This window comes from Acanthopagrus latus, chromosome 2 (genome assembly GCF_904848185.1).
Source record: "Acanthopagrus latus isolate v.2019 chromosome 2, fAcaLat1.1, whole genome shotgun sequence".
Lineage (NCBI taxonomy): Eukaryota > Metazoa > Chordata > Actinopteri > Spariformes > Sparidae > Acanthopagrus > Acanthopagrus latus.
In genome coordinates this window covers 5,271,996-5,293,114 of record NC_051040.1, presented here as the reverse complement: position 1 = coordinate 5,293,114, position 21,119 = coordinate 5,271,996, and the positions used below count along the sequence as shown (strand labels likewise).

The 21,119-nt window shown below is 41.1% G+C and overlaps 1 protein-coding gene and 1 long non-coding RNA gene across 9 annotated transcripts in view; one reads left to right on the top strand and one right to left on the bottom strand.

Annotated features, from left to right (window-relative positions):
• The window catches only part of LOC119009441 (rho GTPase-activating protein 42), a 66,751-nt gene extending 47,620 nt beyond the window's left edge, over positions 1 to 19,131 (bottom strand). For 4 of the 8 annotated variants that reach the window (XM_037080715.1, XM_037080723.1, XM_037080733.1 and 1 more), the window contains exons 1-4: positions 16,604 to 16,806; positions 8,500 to 8,573; positions 7,109 to 7,251; positions 1,264 to 1,359 (exon numbers count right to left, since the gene is read on the bottom strand). In XM_037080715.1, coding sequence (XP_036936610.1) covers positions 1,264 to 1,359; positions 7,109 to 7,251; positions 8,500 to 8,573; positions 16,604 to 16,657 — 367 coding nt within the window. In that variant the 5' untranslated portion in view covers positions 16,658 to 16,806. Of the gene's footprint in view, positions 1 to 1,263; positions 1,360 to 7,108; positions 7,252 to 8,499; positions 8,574 to 16,603; positions 16,807 to 18,816 lie in introns of those variants that run through there. The other 4 variants (XM_037080751.1, XM_037080776.1, XM_037080760.1 and 1 more) reach the window with 3 other exon arrangements.
• Positions 16,858 to 18,220, top strand: LOC119009502. The gene is made up of 3 exons (XR_005071746.1): positions 16,858 to 16,953; positions 17,719 to 17,796; positions 18,059 to 18,220. It is a non-coding gene; the product is annotated as an uncharacterized LOC119009502 (long non-coding RNA).
• Positions 19,132 to 21,119: the final 1,988 nt, after the last annotated feature.

Sequence of the window (21,119 nt, the reverse complement as noted above, 5' to 3'; positions counted from 1 at the left end):
GGCGTGGATTGAAATCTACTTTCTCTATCGTGATGTTAGAAACACTAGCCAATCACAGTGCATGACAAAACATGAAGTGTAAGAGACATAATGAAACTCACGAGGTGAGCGGCATGAGAGGGAGAAGTGTCAAATGACTGTGTTGTTATTTGTGCTGATGTTTAATTCACAGCGATTACGATTAAAGGCCTCCAATGTGAATTTATCTTTGTATGTCTTTCACAATAAATACAATTCTTCCAAACAGGTTCCTGTGGCTCTGTCCGCTGAGCTCAGCCAAACTGCTGGCATGTATTGCGCCATTGATTTGCACTGTAAATACACAGCAGGTCCAGCTACATAACAGGTGGGCAGCTAAAATATCCACTGTTCAATCTGTTATCAACACCGCTCTTGATTGAAGGCCAGGGAAAGTGTGCAGTGCCTCAAATTAAAGCGTGCTTTATTCTAATGACGCTTGCATTTGGGTGTGGATTTTTACAATAAGCGTAATTGGTTTCCTGCACCCCTGCCCATCATACAGACGCTGCAGCTTCTGGAGAAAAAAGGGAAGAATGACTATTCATTACGCATTCAGATGAAGATTACAGCCTCATGTAGAGGAGGTCGATATCCAGGCTAGCCCTCACAGATGGACAGTAATTCAGCAGTCTCCAGCTCCACGGAGCGGAGGACTCAAGCTGGGGATAATGAGCAGTGAAAAAAAAGAAGAGGCCAGACTGGGAGTCCTGCCCATTAGAGCCAGTGAGGCCCACTGCACAGCTGCTTTCATATTCCTGTTGGAGGCTCGGAGGTTCGCACCTCCATTAATCTCTGACACTGATCACAATTAGTCTCTTTGATCTCTTATAGGCATGAAAGGATACAGGGGAAGCATCATAAGCAAATCAATAGCATTAATTATACATGCGTAGTAACTTTAAGATCTACACTCACAGCCAAATCCCATTCCAAGAATTTGCAGAGTATGCTTAATTCAGTCTGAAAACAGTTCTCGATGACTCTGACAAAGCTTCTCCCTTTTCTTTCAACTACTTTCACCGGTGTAAAATTGCTCAAATACAATAATGTCATAATTTGAGCACTTGGCTTGCGGCATGTGTAAGTACCGCCGCAGTATGTGTCTCCTGACGGAACAGAAATGTCAGAAAAGGTTTGAATTGAGGTGAAAATCCGACCAGCCGGGAAGTGCAGAGAAGAAAGTAGATAAAACACTTCACAGAGAGTGATGTGCCCTCCTGGGCCAGGACAAAGTGAACTTACCGATGTTCACCTCGTCATCTGTCTCTGCATCACCTATGCACTCAAACTGGAACTCCTGCAGGGACTGGGAGAACTTCTGGACGGCAGCAGAAAGATCTGCAAGATCAGAGGGAGTGAGCATCAGAACAGATCACCGCGCAAATTAAACAGACACTGACGACACATGGACAAGATGCTACATATGCACAGTAGACAAAAAACAGTGATGCTGATGCAGTAAAGCCATAAATTATCTACTTATCAAGATTGGCAGTGAGACTGACGTGTAGTTTATCTGATGCCTCGAAAGTGACACAGTTAAATCAGCAAGTCGCAACTCTTCAGACGTGCAGCAGGGCAGTTAGAAACTAAAAAAATCCAAGCTCGATATTATGTCACAGGATTTGTGGATTTGGATCCTTGTAGCCTTAGCGTTACAGGAACAACCCTTCTCTATGTAGCCGCTAAAAGAAAAACTCTAGAGCCAGCATCTGGTTTGTCCATTCTGGGCTACCGTAGAAACATGGCCGTGCATCATGGCAGGCTCTGTGGAAAGAGGATCTGCTCCCTGTGTGGATAGCAACAGTTTACGTAAGGTCACAAAAACAACACAAATCTCAGTTTCAGGTGATTATACACTAATTAATACATAATTAGGAATATCATATTCCATTTGGCCCCTTAATCCCACACACTGGACCTTTATGTTTGCTATTTGCCTTTGTCAAAATTATAGAACCTATACACTGTATACCACACAGACAGTGTATCTGTTTCTATGCTGGATCTTAAGAGGGCTACTGTTTGACAACTTTGACGAGTAGAATAATGCACCTTTATCATCTGCTGACTGTCCACTTCCATGCCCACTGACATTCATGCAATAGCAATCTTCTGAGTGGCTGCTGTATCTGTTTTATTTACTTTACCACTTGTCCATTGATCATAATACCAACATCTGTCCAGGAAAAAAATAGACCCCGCCGTGCTGCCTAACCTTTGTGTCAAAAATGATATAGCACAAATAAAAGGTAAAATTCCACCGTTGGATACTCTCACACAGCTGGATATGGATTTATGATGTTTATTGCATTCCAGGAGTTTAGTTGTGATAAAGAGCTGTCCTTATTTTCTCAGAGTGACACGTGAAAACCTCCAGAAAACAGACCTGAGCTTTTTTTTTTTGTATTGCAGCTTTCCAGCAGAGAAAAAGCATGCACCACTTTTTATTCAAACATTCACCAGGGATGTCAGTGGAAAAACTGATACCTCTACAGTCTCAGAAGTATTTTTCCGATTGTAAATTTTGAGTAGAGCCTGACTGATACTTGATTGTTGGGGCCGATGCCAATGAACAAAAACAATTTCAAAAGGAATATCGATATATTTCAACTTTTGTTGGAGAATTTCGTTGTTTTTCACTCATCACGTTAGTATGTTGACAGGCTCAAAATAATACAGTACCCATGAGCCTTAGCAATCGTTGCTGTGGAGAAGAGGCCAGCTGGTTGAAATCAGTCCAGGCAAATTCACAAAGCGTTAATGTGGCAATCAAGAACAAATAGCTGCACCGTAGCTGCTTAACTGATCCTAATATGAACTGAAACCAGAGCTGTTGAATCGTTTTAACAAGTTCTACAATGCTCAGCCTCTGCTTCTGTCCTGCTGCCAGATCCTTTGGAGCGTTCTCATCGAGTTCTCTCGCAAGGTCTTCATTTGTACAGTCTTGTTCCTTTGATTTATCAGCATTGAGCCAGAAATGGCAAATTGCGATTGCTCATTGTTTGCGGAGATGAGTCAACCGGAGTCTTACATGTTCATTCAGGATTTGAATGTTCTCTCACCTAATATGGAAAGAAAAAAAGAAGCTTGTGTGTTAATTTCCTGAATGCTGCCCACCCAACATGAACCATCCCACTTCACCGCTCTATCATCCGCAGAATAAAGACAAGCAAAAGGGCGACATAATGGGCCCACCAACGTCAGGAGGGGCATCTCTTTGAATCTGACTCACCTTTTTTAATCATTGCACTATAATTATGGAATTATTTTATTATCAAACTCAAGAGAGTAAAATGAAATCTGGAGTGTATCTTTAATATGACTCATGCACGCAAAAGATTCAGTATCCCATGATCTGCAGAGACGCACTGTAAGTGGTCAGACAATTTGATCTCAGTCACATGAAAATGTTTTGAAGAAAAAAGCAATTAAGCTGCTTTTTAATGCGAGGGGACCTGTGAATAGCTGACCCAGCGCATGAATCAACTGCATTTTTTTTTTCTTTATTATGCAACTGATTTCATTTTGTGTCCTACCTCAGCTACACAAAAGGTTAGCTGTGGGTCTGCTGTGTTAGCACTGCGAACATGTTCTTGCTGCAGTGAAGGTAACCCATGTTTACAAGTGCTTTAAAGAGTGGGACGAGGCTCCAGCACGTAATGGGAGGCTTTTAACATCCCATAATTTAGCTGAATTTATAATTAAAAGCAAAACAAGATGGAATTTTGAAAATCCTCTGACAATTTAGCTGTCAGCCCACACAGTTTGAGACGTACACATTTTTTCTCATAGCCTTTGCCGACAGTGACTCACTAACTGTTTCTCCCTCTCACTCTCTCTCACAGTCATGTCTTCACTTCAAACAACTGTGGACTCTTGCCTGGAAGTAAGAAAAAGCACATACTAATATAGAGTATATACATGATGTGTCTTCCCAAGGGGTGAGCTAATGGGTAGCTGGTGTTCCACCTCTTCTGCTCTCCACACACACACACACACGCACACACACACACACACACAAAACCTGCATGCAACCACAACCCACTCAAATGTGAATGGACAACACTATTCAGACTGCAAATGGAAACCAGAACATTTCTGATCCCGAAACCCTTCCTGTTCCCTGCCAACAGATTTTGCATTCGGTATACTCACACATATACGTCATACTGTATACTGATATTTAATAGATTTTTAATAGCTTATAGTTTTTATCACCTATAATAATAATGACTGAAAAATGAAAGTTACAAGATTTAAAATTCCACTTTTTCCACAGTTTTAAGTTAAGCTGAACGTGTCTGATATAATGTTTTGACAGTTCATGACAGATACTGTGTCGAAAGCTACACAGCTCCTACTGTGACAACAATAGTTGATCTAAAATCCCAAAGTACAAACCGGCCTCGAAAAGCCTGCAAAAAAAAAAAAAAGAAATCAATGCTCTCATCTCCACAGGAACATAAACTGCTTGAAAAGATGGAGAGTGATATTTGTCAATGAAAGGCTTTTTCTAACAGCATGTATTGTTATTTTGTGTTTCACTCTTTTTTAGTTATCTGAGGGGACAGAATAACAGCACTGTGGCTCAACGAGACCACAGACTAAAAGGCTCTTAAAGACATCGACACTATATTAAATGAGTGTGTCTGACCACTTGTGAATGCTGCTCTGAGTGCCACAAAGTGAGACTTTTCCATGTGCACTGCGCAAGGGAAGTGGTCCTATCGTTCCAGTTTTGACTCTAAAGCTGTTGATTTGGGATCGATACCTGGCTGCAGTTGTCTGGGCGCGCTCGCAGGACCATCAATAACTTCTGCTCTTTTAGCTCTGACATTCAGACAGGCTCAGACCTCTAAAAACAAACCTGCGATGCCATCAACTGAAGTGCTTTCTTATACACGGCCAGACCGAGGAAATGAGGAAACATATGAAACCAAGAACAAAATCAGCAAGATCGCACAGGCAGGAAAGTAAGAGACCAAGAAGTGAGCTTTAAAATTCAAGCCAGCAATAGACGGGCAAACAGAAGCTGGCAACAAAGAAGCACCGAGGAGAGTACAAGAAAAAAAGCACAAAAACACAAAGACAAAGCATAAAGCCATTGGGAACATCAGGAACAACGGGAACACATGAGGAACAGACACAGGAACAATGAACAAATGAAACACAGGTGTACAAAGAAAAAGGGCGTGAAAAAGACAAAGACAGGAAGGAAGAGCCATGACAGTCTTGCTACGCAGTGTCACCTGAGATGCAACAGCTCATTACCAAAAGTTCATCTAGTACGTATTCTTTATATAGTCTTTACTTTTATACCATTTATGGTAATTTAAGTTCTTGGTGCTTGTGTTAAAAAAAAAAAAAAAAGAAATAAAATAACATTTCAGGTTAAATCGCATCAGACTCTACACTTGGTGTGTCATTCATGTGTCATTTCTGAGCACCTTATAATTTTAATGAAGGAAAAATAATGATCATTTTAGCATGTATCATTAGCATTTTACAGCCACGGCTCTTAAGCTTTGACAGCACTCCTGCGACAAGGGCTCGTGGGAGATGTGTCTGAGACTGAAGCAAACTGAACAGTACTTAGCGACAAAATACTACATCGCCCACAAGCTTTAGTTACTTACTAACATAACTTGTAGCAGCAGCAAGGGAACTGATGGGGAGCAGTAAATGCCCGCTGAAATAATCTGCATTATCATCAGTAACACGGTGGTCAAGCTCACTGTTCATTCTCTGCAGCTCAAAAGATGAAGTGACTGACAACTGATTTTTTTTTTTTTTTCAGTGTTGCTAGGCTATATTGTGATAAATGATACAGATTTCAATATTTTTGAAATATCCTTATAAGCACTTCATAAAATCAAATAAATATCAATACAATACTTCTGACCAAATACCTTGATGCTGATCTTGCCACACAATACAGGGATGGCTACAGGTATTGTTATTCGTGCTTTAACAAAATAATAACACAACAATTTTGGATGAATAATCATCAGTCATGTGGATATAATGACTAAGTGGGTAAAGGCAAATGTTAGAACAGTCTACTGTAATGCAGCCTTTATACACTTATACATATCATCATTAAAAAGCTAACTAAATGTTCTCTGGTAAATATCCCAATGTTGATTAGACAGCTAAATACTTACTATTACTTATTTATTTCTGCATTTTCACTCTAATAACTTACATAAGCGTGCCTACATGATGAGACTCTCTAGTAACACCCCGCTGCTGCTATATGTCAATGTAAGTATACACAATTTATAGATATGTACCATATTCTATTTGGGAAATGCTCGTGGGAGACCTCTCAGAACAATTTTGTGTTCTCTTTCTCTCTATATGCATTATTTATGCAGTTTGGGAAACATCACAAATGATTTGGGTCCTCTGCTCATTAGTGGGCACTGCAGGAAATACTTCTCAAGCTCTTAGAAAGAAACTCACTTAAAGTGATCACAAAGATAAATGGAAACAGAATCAGTGTAAAGGAAGATAAATGAACAGCTAACATTTTTTTTAACTGAGCTAAGCAGTAGAGCAGTAATCTGTGTAACACATTAAAGTTGAACCTTTAAAAGTTTTGTGGAAACAAAACAGACAAAGATTCTCTGCTTTCAGGGATTTTTAACGGTTTAAATGTCAACGCTTGCTGTTGGCGTTCTGCATCCAAATATTTAAGCCTGCTGATGAATTAAATTTTTGTTGATCACTTTTTAATTGAGCGGTGTGTTGTGTAGCTGCCAAGGCTAAACTTTACTTTTTGGAAAGCGAGTTGTTACTGGCAATAACACAGTGGAGATCAATCACACCGCAACCAAATCAAATTATAAACCAAATGACAGTACAAGTCTACAAATGCATTTAAACGCCATTTAGTACTCCAGTTTGTATGCTTGTTGTGCTCTTTGCAGGCCTGTCATGTTATTACCAGTCATACTGGAGTGAATAGCACCTCAAAGGTAATACTGGTGCTATAGAGAGACATAAAGCAGCAGAAGAGATTAGCTTCCACTTGAGAAGAAGGGGAGGGAAAAAGGTATAAAAGACAGAAAGGAAGAGGCACCTTTGTCTGCTGTACAGGAAGAAGAGACTTCATGGTTCCCCAGATATTTCATTTTTCTCGTACTCCTCTGCATCTCCTCTGACAGAGGCAGGAATTTGCTCCATATCAATTTGAAGGTGTGTGCGTGGTGACTAAGAGCTGTGCTGTTCAGGGGAGTAATAAAAGGAAAGAAGCGTAACTTTGATAAGGTCTGAGTCTGAAGATGTTATTTACCACATGAAGTGTAACAGTGAAATAAGAAGGAGCTATTGCGGCACAAGAAACAGAGGTATGAAAGAAAAGACAAGCTATTTTTGACATTTTTACTCATTTAACCACAATAGACAAAACACTATTTATACCAGCACCCTAGAATAGTGCCATCTAATTTTATTGCACCCAGAAAACATTTTATTTTACCCTGCAAATTATTTCCCTAACACAATATTGGGACCTAATGATTCTTCACACAGCATGAATGCACACTAGGTAACAGACAGAACCATATGGTGTCCTGGCCTGTGCAGGTTTGAAATCAAAGAGCAGAGCTCTGACCGCCCAGCCAAGACACGACTGGATGGAGCAGTGATCCCAGTTAATGCCCAGTGTGCAAGATGTGTGAGAGGACTATGGCTGTCAGTCAGCACACAGCAAAGCCCCCTGGGTACGCCCTTTATCTCGTCTCCAGGGCAACCACACAGCACCAAATTTCATCTGCTGACAGCCCTGGACAAAACACAGTCAACACTGCAATTTTCTTGCAAAGAGTAGTGCGTGCTTACTTCAGTAACCATTAGGACATGGACTATATATGTATATATGTAAATATATATGGTTTTTTTTAATGTTTTAAAACAATTCCCCATCTACCTCAGTTGCCAGGGAGAACGATGCAACACTGTTTTTCTATGAGGCTCCAGAAATGTTTCATGGACTTGCGTTCCGTTGGCGTGAGGTTGATTAGATAATGGCTGAATTCAAATTTTTAGGGGGACTCATCATTTAAATAACTTAGCTTAACAGGATCGTAATGCAATGTGATGCTTGCGTGGTATCAGTCATTACTAAAAAATATTACCTTGTAGTTTTAAATACTTAAAATGCCCAGAAGGACATCAAATATTAAAGCTTCTCTTCAGTATTACACTCCAAATGCGAAGGTGGCTCACATGAAGTTGGATTTCTATTCAGCGGCATTTGACTTTTAATTGCTTCATGGTTCAATGCAATGTGAGAGAACTCCTTCTAGGATATAAAGGCATTTGGACCTAAATTGCAAGGGCACTGGGCATAAAACCTACTTAACTGCTAAATAAATAATATAAATATTCTCCAAACTCACACCACCCAAGAGAGACACACAGCCCTAACAAAGAGCAGGCGGAGAGCTTGGAAGAAAGTGACAAGCATACCCGTTTGCAGCACATCTCCAAAGTCCTCTTGTCACTAGGTTTGTCCATCCCCTGCAGGCACTTAAAGCTGCAAGCTAAGAAAATATAGAAGGAAGAATTTTAAAAATGTCCTGTTGACAAGCACTTGTTTGGGCATGCATGAACGTCAGCGCGCTGCACTTCCAGCCCTCCCTGTTATGTGACTGACACACTCATCACAACACTAATTACTAAGCAGCATCCTTGTTGTGCTTTCACTCCTCTGAATATTCTTATGGGTTTGTGCTAATGAAGTACTTTAGCACAAATTAGCCCAGAAAAGCATTTTAAAACCTCGAGTCATGAGCATGGATGTGCTCCATTAAAAAGCAACAATCTGCACTAAAAAGCCTTCATCTTCAGCTTTTGCTAAATAGCTGCATATTTACACTTCCCTCTCTAATGACACTGGATGCACTCAAGGTATTTTCTGTTCAATATTTACAAGGCACATGCCCGGTCTTCCCAATACGCATTTGTCTTTCAGTGAGGCAAACAAACAAAAACAAAAAAAAAGCATAACGCCATGACTTTGGTAGAGACAGAACACTGTCTGCCTGTACATCAAAATCATAGAGAGAAACACTGCAGCCACTTTATCTTGTCAGTGAGACGCAGACGCTTTCAGATGAGAAGGTCTTCAAAGGCGAACGCCTCTATGCACCCAGCTTAACGAGAAGCGGGGAGATCTCTTTGATGCAACAGTGGGGCGCATTGTGCCACTTTGATTCCATTTGGAGGGATTGTAACAGGGGAGTGGCCCTTCAGGTAAAGGCCTCTTCCGCCCGCTTACTACTGTGTTCGTCTGTCAGTTGCCCAGCAGGGGAGCCAGAACAGCTTTGTGGAGAGAGCCAACCAGACAGGGCCCCTGCACTCCCAGAGAATACCGAACACTTCCCACCACCAACTATTGCCTGAAACAAAGCCTTATCTAATAACTCCATGCTCAGTGCTATAGGAGCAGGCAGTAACTTTAAGTGGCAGCTGGTCAACCTGCAAACTAATTCTTCTGTGTGAGAGAGGTCTTAAAACAGCTGAATAAAACATGGAGGGAGGAGAATTCAGAGCATGGTCTCTGGGGTGCACTGATACAGCATATATACAGTACTTTAGCATTAAAATAGCTCTTAGCGATGGCTTGTGATGCTATTTGGCAGTTTTCATGGCACTTCTTTCAAGGAAGGAAATTTGGGCTGGTGTAGCCATGTTTTAGGATTAAGACTTGGAATCGAGTGACGGTGCCATGACTCTGAAAGCAAAAGTTGCATGCATCAAGCGCTAGAGTGACATCTAACACACACTGGGCAGTGTTTTCTAATCAATAACAATGTCATGGCATCTACAGTCCCTGTTATGTGGCATTTGTTCTCCTCCTCTCTTAGGAGGTAAAGACACTCCTTTGTTTTTTCCCCCAAGTTATCCCTTCATCCTCATTTTTGGTTGCTGCTATTCTTCTGTGAGTAAGATGCCAACTGCTGCTCGCTGCTTTTTAAATCCCCTGGTTGTAGGTCGCACACATAACATGTCATTAAAAGTCACAGCCCTGTCCCGGCATGATTCATTTATTTGCCATTATTCATCTACATCACTGCTGCCTCCACTGCCAGCTTAAAAGGAGGAAGAACAATGACCCGACCAACATGTGTTCAAACATTTCAGACAGAACAGCGAGGTGGACTAATGGTGCAGACTTCCTGCCATGAACAGGCTGTGAAATAGATGCTCAAGTATTCTGATAGAATAAACATAGCAAGTAATGACTTGTTATAGCAATCTGTATGTGAGCTTACTATTGGCTGCTAAATTACATAAACTAATCCAAGTATGTTGTAACAATGCACTGGTCACTGGTGATCAGGGATGACAGGGAGAAATATACCTTTTAAACACACCTATCCCTGCAGAATACACTGATCAGATTAAATCTGCATTGTTTTCATCTATCTCAAGTGTTACCAACAATTGAAGACATGAAAGAAACTGACCTCAGTTCTTTGATATGAGGCTGATGCAATGCTACAGCCTCTTAAGCTCAAAAGAAAAAGATCAGAGTTATTAGCCCTGCAACTCTGCTGGAATGAAAAAAGCCAGCCGAGCCAGCCTCTTCCATTTATCACCAAGAATACAGCCTTTAGACTGAGTTGAGAGATTTTCTTTCAGAAGACAGGCTGACACAACTTCTGACAAAGATGAACTCGCCTCTGAAAGAAAAAGCACTCTGAAAAAAAAAAGAAAAAAAAAAAGACAAATTTCACGTTTGCAGCAAAAGCTGGCGTTCACAATAAGATTCAACACGACGTCGACTTTGTGTGAATCCTTCTTGTTCTTATCGGGGTGAGCACAATTAGCCAAGAGCAGGCTTCCAAGTAAGACAATTAAAAAACAAAAAAAAGAGGTGTGCAAAACCAATTTAAACTCTGCATTGTCCAAACACCTTCTGATAAGACTTGGCAACCCACGAGGCCAGACGCTGGAGACTTTCTAATGTGTCATCCAAAGTCTGAGTTTAGCATCTGCGTAGGCTAAAGTGCAAATCCACCTTCTTTCACCACACAAACTTTGGATTTATCTCAAGAATGTACAGCACACTCATAAATCATGTTTGAGAGCCAAGCCTGGATGAGTGGTTTAAAGTATAGGTAAATTACACAAAGCCTGTGTCTCATTTCACCCTAAAATACACTGCATTTGGAGACAGAGCTGCAACAATCAGACAATCAGTGGATTATTAATATACTGACAACTAATTCTGATAATGGATTTATTGTGGTTTCAGCAACTCAAGTCAGTGTGTCTGGGAAGTTGTGTTTTTGCATTCGCAACACAAATCTGTGGTTTCCTGAAAGTTTCACCAGTCATAGCAGACACACATATATTTCATCAATTTTAACTTCCTTGTATGTGGTTGTGAAGAAACAGACATTCTTCTGCAGGGAGCTTGTGTGTTTTTCTTCCCTTTTCTGCTGTTCCTTCTCTCCCATTTTCTGCCCAAGTGCCACCTACAGGTTGATTTCCACCTATGCATTCTGGTCATTTTGCCCTTTGGTGCTGGCCAATCTACATTCGGGAGGGTTCAGTAAAAAGGAGTTCGCTCTCAGTTCACCCTCATTTTTTCCCCTGTTCTTTGCCTGTCTGAGTTGCATTGTACTGTTTGGGGAAACTTGTCAGGAATGCCAAACAAAAGCTATGTGATGGGAGGTTTAGGACTACAGGTAAGTTTGGGTACACTCTTTCACACATAGTTGTGTCGCAATTCTTCAGGAAAAGCAGCCATGAAATAAGAGGCCGCAACAATTCCAATAAAGGCTGCAGTATCCTGGCTGGACTGTTAAATGTAATCATCCGCTGCTTTTTCCTGAAAAAGAAGCAATTCAAAGATGCTACTTTTGGCTCTGGGAAATTCAGTTGATTTCACAGTTTTTTGAAACTTTACAGATTAATTGATGTGTTGATTAATCGTGAAAATAATCGAAACACAAATAGGAGCAAGCTGTAGCCCTACAGCTCAACTCAGCTTCACTGAAGTGGAAAGCGTCACTTCTCGATAGTCTTTGCTTCTATCAACCATAAGAATGTCAACGACCTGTTTGGTGACTTTCAAACGCCTTAGAAAGCAGAGCATTCTAACTTCATTAAGAACAAAGACAAAAACCTCACATATGGTAAATAATGCAACAATAACCACGTCCGCTTGGAGAGAGCGAGTGAATTATTAATGTGGTGAAGGAGAAACACAAATGCATCACCTTATCCTTCTCAGTCTGAAGACGCAACAGAAGCACCGGCGCGTGATGCCGGGCGACTGTAAGCATGAGGACGGTGTGCTCAGTGTGACAATCACTTTGACTGGCAGAATAACAACGGAGCACTTCAAAACAGACCTCAATCTGGAGTCCAGCACATTTCCCTGCGTGGTCTGAGGGGAGGCAGCTTTTAGGAAATACAACACATCTAATCCTTTTATCGAAATTTGTCCACACAAACAGCCGAGCCGCTCGCAGTGCTGCATGGGCCCGGGCTCGCCGCGCCGCTCAGCTTTATTGCTAAACAAGTCACATAATGTCCTCCTGTATTTCACTTCCATTACACACGTTCAGATTCATCAAAGTAGTCAAAGCAGCGGCAGTACATTACAAATGGTATAATCCTGCAACACACTGACTGTTTTACAGTCACAGTCCAACAGACGGCCAAACACACAGAAAATACACAAACTCACACACACAACACACACACACACACAGTGAAGCAGAATGATGTCCGGCCAAATGCTATCTGAGGGAGGATGGGGGATGGTTATACAAGCATGTTTACAGGACATTTCCTGTGGCTGAGCCTTGGGAGCATCATCTGTCCGCAGACAAACAAACACTGAGAGTTCCCAAAGCTGAAAGCTTTTGTGACATCACTTTGAAGGAAAACAGCCTTCATGCCATGTCTCCATTAAACAGGGTTAGACAGTGACGGTCCCTATTTATAGCTATATTAACTCGCATAAGTACCTCACAACTATGCCGGCACAATTGGAACATGTAAAGACGCTGTTTACATACTTGTAAAACACTGTAATCTTTTTTATAATAACGGCCATGCCTGTCAGCCATTAATTACTGTATGCATCCCGGAGAGGAAGCATCACTCCGGCTGGTGAGCAGGCGTGGGCATGGATAGTGGCAGAGACAGACAGCTAGCATAATAATGGGCTGTCTCCTAGTTTAGGCTGAGTTAATCTCGCAGCATTAATATAAGCTTGTGAAAATTAAATGTTTACTCCTGTTCACGAAACCTTCTGGATAACCAATGTTGCTTTTCGAAAGGTTTTAATAATAACCGTGGAGAGTCAAAACAACTTGAGGTGGGAGAGCTCGAGATTTTAGAATGTGATGGAATACTTCTTTTTCCAAACTTCACATAACCTCATTGTCTACGCTATGCGAACAGACACATAGAGTGATGTAGCTAACTAAATGGCTATGCTGACTGGACCTCACATGGCCCTTCCTCTGCTGAAGTCTTGTAAAGAATGCAGGGCAAGTTTTGGCTAGCAAGGTGAAGGAGGAGTTTTTGTTTTTTTTCTTTTTCTTTTTTATTGCGGTATTTTGTTTCATGGTGCAAATGGAGAAATTCCTAGGCTATTTCATGTCTGGCCAAAGTCAACATAGCAATTGAAAATTGAGAAAAAGACAGCAATTTAGATTGTGGATTGCAATTATATAGATCGTGATGCTATTTTTGGGGCAAATCCTCCACCCATCAAACAACCTCTAAATACACCTTAGATTGGAAAACTATTGAGTTGTGCAGAAGGTCTAGGCCAAAACAGCAGACGTCTGGTGGCGGTGTTGCACAATTTCCTCAAGTGCCTACATGCACTAACTGGCAGCTGGCCTGGTGCTTAACAGATCTGTACAACTGATGAAGGAAGGACACAATCAATAGCCCAAAGGCTACCTGAGTATGAGAGGATTCCCTCACAGCACTAGGACCAGTTAAGAGCCTTAGTCAACAGTATCTTATTATGTTTTTCAGACACATTTCTCAATGATACATTATGATTAATGCTCTATAGGAAGGGTTGCCCCGAAGTGGGGGTAAAGTTGGCCCACCTTGAGGTTCAATTTATCTTAAAAATATCATCAACATCGCTGCTTAAGTCATGATTATAAAATATCCCTGGTTATTGTATGGCAAGCAGTTTGTTTCTGGTCTGTGGTACAACATTAAGTTACATTTTTTGCCATTTCCACACAATTTGTAGCCTGGGGCTGCCATTTGGAACAGTTTTTAGCAATACTTGATTTTTCGCTTGCAACTCAGTTTGAACCTGTCGGTAGAGAATATGGATTGGACCCTTCAGAAAATAATGTTGTAAAGCTTATCCTCTGAATCGGATGACTCATAGTATCGCAGCCACTTTCAAGACACAGGCTCACACAAAAGCCAACTGAATGCTACAGGTTCAGTGTGACAAAAGTCGAGTAAACAAGCGGTTGTTGAAAAAGGTCCCCATCGAGTGAAAAAAGCGGTGTTATATTATCCTTGGGAGCTGGCCAGTCAATCCACCATTAAAAGGACTTACAGTATATGACAGGCGGTGAGAAAGAGGACGGCAAATGGGAATATAGCAAATGCAAATATGAAGCCACAACCAGCAGCTTGTCAGCTTTGCTAAGCATATACAGCAACGCAGTAAAGCCTACCAGAACATCTGGAGCTCCCAAATTAACATGCTTCCTCTTGTTTATCTAATCCAGACAAAAAAGTTTAAAAACCACAAGTTTTATGTGGAGTTATGTGACCGACCGTTTCTTGTCCAGGCAAAGTCACATCCTGCAATCTGTTATCACTGTGAGGCCGCAGGGCACGGACTTCAGGACGTTATCAAAAAAATAGTGCTGCACATAAAGAAATGTCCACATCTGCTTCATTTAGTCTTGATGATTGTTGCTTGGTCCCAACAAAAGATCTTTACTTTAATGTCCATTTTATTTAATCATGTGTAACGGACACTTTGGACAGCCTGCGTTATCCTAATAGAACGTCTTACCATTTGAATGTAAATGCTAAGTAAACAACATTGCTTCCAATCATGCCTGGCTACATGCCTAAGTGCTTTGTATACAGACTTACCTAACACATCTACAATGTATTGTTAAATGAGTCGTATCTGTGGTTTTTCACACCCCACTCACAAAGAGATAATTAGCGCTTTTAGTGTATTTAATTACTCCTGTCAAGCAGCGGGATTAATAAAAAAGCAGTTGCAGTTGTTATTTACACCAGGTGTGAACAGTCAGTGGCAGCCACAGATACTAAGTCAAAGATTACTTACAGCATCTGCAGATAGTTGTTACCTGCACCTGGAACAAATTATCCACGCCAACAAATAGCTAATATCAAACTGTTGTGAGCTTTGGGAATGTTTACACCACGATCCTAATCATTAATGCACACACTACCAAGGAGATACGACTATGAATGTGATTCCTTCCCCATTATGTTTTCCTTTGGAGGGAAGAAAACTGACAAGAAAAAGACAAGGCCTCTATTTTATCCCCAAAGTTTGATGCTACCTTTCTCTACCACAGCACATCATTATTTCAGCAACAACAAAGTAGGGCTGTAACTTACACTTATTTTCATTATTAATCAATCCATCACATATTTTCAAATCGAATCACTTACTTGTTAAGTCCATAAAATGTCAAAAAGTTGTGAAATCTGCTCATCACAATCTCCCAGAGTCCAGTGGCAGAGTATTTTTACACTTAAGAAGTTGAACCAGGAAATGATTGACTTATTTTTCTTTTAAAAAAGGGAAATTTTTAAACCATTTTGATGACCCATTAATCATTGCGTCAGCTCACCAACAAAGACTCAACCTTGAAAAAGTTAATCACATTTGTCATTACAAATAAGTAACAAATAAACAACTTCATGATTTTTATGGTCATGGCATACACATCCTGTACACACGTATACTACACACACACCAACATAAAGTACTGTTGCATGTATTGGAATCTGCTAAATGCAGTTTCAGTAATGCGTGGGACCATTTAACAGGTAACATATTAACATGACATTCAAACTTGACTCAACAAGCGGCATTCACACAGACAGCCACACGTGAAGGCCGATTAATTATTATGGTATACTATTTAATCTTTAAACATGAGATGATTACTATTAAAAAAAGGGCTCCGTTAAGGGTCTTTCAGTCGTGTCACCACTGATGGGGGGTCATAAAGGGTCATAAACCCCTGTGGCATCCTGAGTTAAAGCCCATTAATAATTTACTTCCTGCAATGCTCTTCCTGCGCTTTCGCTCCGCCTCTGACTGAAACCGAGATTTCCAGTTAAAGGACTGTTCCACTCATACTGCTGAGGTGTGGCCATGTTTTTTTGGGGTTATTTACTGAACCAGATTACATTCCTCTTCTCTGACTTGTAAGGGTGGGATCAAACAGGCCCTCAGATATGCCGTTTTCCTGCAATCAACGCCAATTAAAAGCAATCAAAAGTTTCAATCCACTTGCTACTGTCTTATATGCTTTGTACAACCAAGAGCATTAAGTTCTCTCACCTCATGTACCGATGACATCCTGCCTGAGTATCCTAAGTGCCATGAATAAACCATCCAGGAGGGTATTCCTGTCTACCTGTGCCACCCTGTCCACTTCCCCTGCAAAAATGACTTGAAATTGCTTTGGCCTTCAGCTGCCCTTAAGATGAAGAAAATTATTTCAAATATAGTGGTAAATGTGGTAAGTGCTCCTCGCTGCTTTTGTTGACATGGAATGTTCCCATAGAAACACGGAACTAACAGCCAGTATCGCACAAAAACAAGCTGCATGTGGCTACAGCAGAGTGATTGTTAATTAATTGTCTACTTCGTGTTTATTCAGCCATCAATCTCTCCATCACACTCAGAAAGTGAGTGAGAGTGTGGAGGATTCTGAATACAATATTGGGATATTATGCAACTACATTTATCACCATGATGGAAACAAAACGATCCATCACAGCGTACCAGTGACAGGCGAGCTGGACCTTCGTCGTACACTTGCAGTTTGGTTTGGTTGAGGGAATAAAAATTAGGTGGTTACGTTTGGGAAAACACTGAGGTTTGGCTTCAAATAAAGTTCCTTGTATAACTACTTCAGAACGTACCTACTTTATGTACGTAACACTTTGTATGTGACACGACTTTGCTTGACTTCCTCCTTTGCTGCTGTACAAACTCTGCCACCAAATAAACGTTGAACAACGGGTCATAATAAGCTACTTTCATAGTAGACCAATGGTTGTTTTCTGAAGAAGACGGCCTGTGCGAGGAACTTTTGATTGGAGTGCTATGAAACCATCTAAATGTAATCTCAAATGCTTTAATAGGATGTCTTTTAAAAGTTAAGACACGGGCGGAAAGTGGAGCAAAAGCCAAATAGGTTCTGATCCGGTCCAAAGGCTATGTTAGCTTCCACGATAACTGTAGCTAGCTGTCTTGTGCCGTGACACTAATGGCACGCATCGAGCAGCTACTTGGGTAATGGCGGCCATCATTACAGAGAAATGGGTCACATTTAGCATCGGTTCTCCTCAGTGAGCATTTAAAATATTCAAAAGTCCAATTTCCTTTCCGAGGCTGATTAATAATACTTCTCCATTAATTTGGTTTGTGCTGTTATGTATTTCCGACAGTTCCCATCTATTCAGTTGTTTGGGAAGCTCCTTCAGTGCGCTCCAGAAATGTTTCGTGGCCCACGAGAAACGTCACAGGTGGGTGAGAAGATAGTGAACAGTTGCTTTAACCCCTGTCAGTACGTCTGCTGGTGGCATTTCAGCATCACCGACTGACCACACAAGCAAGGACATGTTCTGTGACGCAGAAAGAAAAGAGTGAGCGCATGAAAAGAATGAGGCTTTCTCACAGGACCATGCCAGGTTGAGCTGTGAATAAAACAGTGACCACATCACATGGACGTGGCAGCTGTTTTCCACGTTCATTGGGCTTATTTCTGATCTTTTCTCCATTTCACAGACACACTTCTGACGCTGACCCTACGGGGGGAACAGCAGCAGAACAGGAAGTCCACTTTAATCAGCGCGGAGGAATTTGAGATTGAACTTGGGATTTGGAGAGGACAATGACCCCATGAAAGAGTGCTGGCATCCTCATCCACACAGTCACACACACACACACACACACACACACACACACAAGCTCTCGATGATTCACTGAAGACACACCACCTCCAGCTTTCACTCGCTCCTCTGAGGTGCCTTGAAAATCTCTCTTGAGCATCTCATAAATGGAGCTGAAGTGAAGAGCAGATGATAGTGATAGTGATCTGCATGTGCCTGGTTCTGGTTCTGGTTCTGGTTCTGGCCTCAGTAAAGCCACTCATATCATGCTCACAGTTTTGGACTCTGGGTTTTTACTTCAGGCTCTGTTGGACGCAGCGCAGCCATGGAGGCAGACACAAAGCCTTACAAAAAGGTTCTGGAATTACAACAACCTCCGAATAATGAATTTAAAAAAAATGACTGAAAGCTTCCCACCAGCAATAATAACGTTTCCCAGTAGGAGAGCACTGGGTTATTCAGCTCGGGTTCAAACAGACTCCACTCAGACACCAACACAGTGGACCTAAATACTCTGTAATGAATGCATCAGCTAATTACAAGCCGCCTGTGGCTTTCAGGTGGTTAATAGTGTAAAAAAAAAAAAGAAAAAAAAAAAGATTATTTCTGGACCCGCAGGAGGGAGAGAGGAGGGGGAGGGAGGCCGGGACTTACTCTTGAGCGCAGTGATGAGCATGTTTCCATCCTTGATGAGATCTTTGATGAATTTGTTTGTCCGCTCCAGCTCGATTTCATGACATTTGATCCGCTCCCTGAAGTCCGGACTGTCCAGGAAAGAGTCACTGAACTCCAAAGTGGGGAGTCCCATCGCGCCTCAACGACAAAAATATAAAAAAAAAAGCTGCCTCTTTTTTCACTCTCCACAACTCTGCATGTACGCGTCTGTGCGTCCTCACAAGTTCCAGTTCCGAAGTGATAGAGTCGTCTCCAAGTTTCACCTCCAACCCCCCCTCCAAACAAAAAAAAAAAGTTTTCCTGCTCCTCTCAGTTCCTCACTTCCGCTTTGATTTTCTCCGCTACTCTATGTAAAACTAGCGGTCGTGTGACTCCTGCTGGTTGCTGCTGGATACTTTACAGCAGCTCGTTGTGGACCAGAAGCTGCAGATCTTCCTCAGACGTTCAGGGGAATGAATATAGATACATATAGTGTGTCACATGTGTAACATCAAACTTAAAGACAAACTGCGGGCCTGTTTCCACAATTGATCTCCTTTAATTAAGTCTATTATGGGATGTAGTGTGGGATGCCCCCCATGGGAGAACTCACTGGCAACAGGTCCTGATTATTTTTCTTCATTAATTGGCCAATTAACATGTTTTCAATGTTGTCATGTCCTTATGGCATATACTTTCTTCTTCTTTCTTTCTAGGATGCATACCCACCATGATTAACTGATTAATCAATCAGTCAGTCAAAGTACAATTAGTTGCCAACTATTTGCATAATTGATTAATCATTAAAGTAATTTTTCAAGCTAAAATGTGACACATTTGCTTCTTAAATGTGAGGTTTGCTGCTGCTATCTGTCATTTATGACAAACACAGTTTTTTGGTGTGTTGTTTGGAGAAAAGAATCTATTTGAAGACACAAACTTAGGCTCTATAACAATCAGCAGATTAATTAAAATATTTACAGTGGCTGCAGTAGATGTGTAGAGCTGTGTGTGGGTATTGTGTGGTGAACCATAAAGCAGGAAGTTGTGAGGACCAGATAAGAGTGGAGGGGTCTGCATGAATAATCCCTGATGTAAAGGTACATTTAAAGTCCTGAAGCAGATTTTTTTGGGGGGTTTGTAAACATAATTTGACCCCACCCCACTTCACCACCCATGAGTTTCAAACACTAAAAGAAGTAAAAGAAAGGCCTCCATTTAAAGGGTGAAACAAAGTATGAGTTTCAGCTTCTGTGAAAGTACAATAACAGATATTATCAGTGTCGAGAGAGCTTTGCCGACTACCAATTACTTCACGGCGCTGGAAGAAGTGTAACAACAGCAAAGCTGCCCTGAGGTGAAATCTGGTTTGGTTAGCTGAAGCTACGACTACTTTGAAATCACTTGCTTGACATGTGAAACAAAATTATAGCAAAATATATAACAAAAAGTCTCATGCCAGTAAAAAATTGGCACTCAGTAAAGTTTATTGCAATAAGTACCCACTCGAGAGAGAGCTCAAGAAGTGTCAGCTCAGGTTTTATATGGACGTCCATCAGTCAGACAGCTGCCTTCCAGATACTAGAGTTCATGTTGAGCTGAGCTGGATTACTCTATTTAAACAAAAAGCAACAACTTTTCTGAATATGTGTTAATGAATAGCAATATTCATGAGTAAGACGACAAATAATGTAATTTTTTTCCCTGTCCCTTTATGGCCCAAACTATTTCTATGCAGAAAATGTAATCTGCAAAAATCCTTTAAGAACTTGAATCACTTTAAATATAAACGTCACCAGACACTAGTTACGTTTTCACCCACGTCCATTTGTTTGTTGTTGGTTTGTCAACAGGATTATACAAAAACTATTGGGCAGATTGTCACAAAACTTGGATGGAGGATGGGTCTCAGCCCAGAATAGACCCCATTACTCTTTGGTGCAGATCCAGATAAAAGGAATGGATCCTTGAATGTTTTAACACTGTCTTTAACATTGTGAGATATGACATTTTTCAATAGATTATCAGGGAATAATGCAGACTTAAATCTGGTGATCTTAAATTTTGGTCTGAAAATTACTGCCCGTTTAAAATTGAGAGTGATACACTGATATTGTGTCTGATATTGGATCAAGCTGACTGAATTATAGGGAACTGCTGGGCCTTGGCGGAGGTATGCACTCTACTGAGTGTTATATAATTATCATTTCTTGGTCTAGTCTTGAGTCAGGGCAACATTTTTCACCATCTACATGGTAGTGTCAGTTTCAGACCTGTCAAACATGCTTCTCTTGGCAGAATAT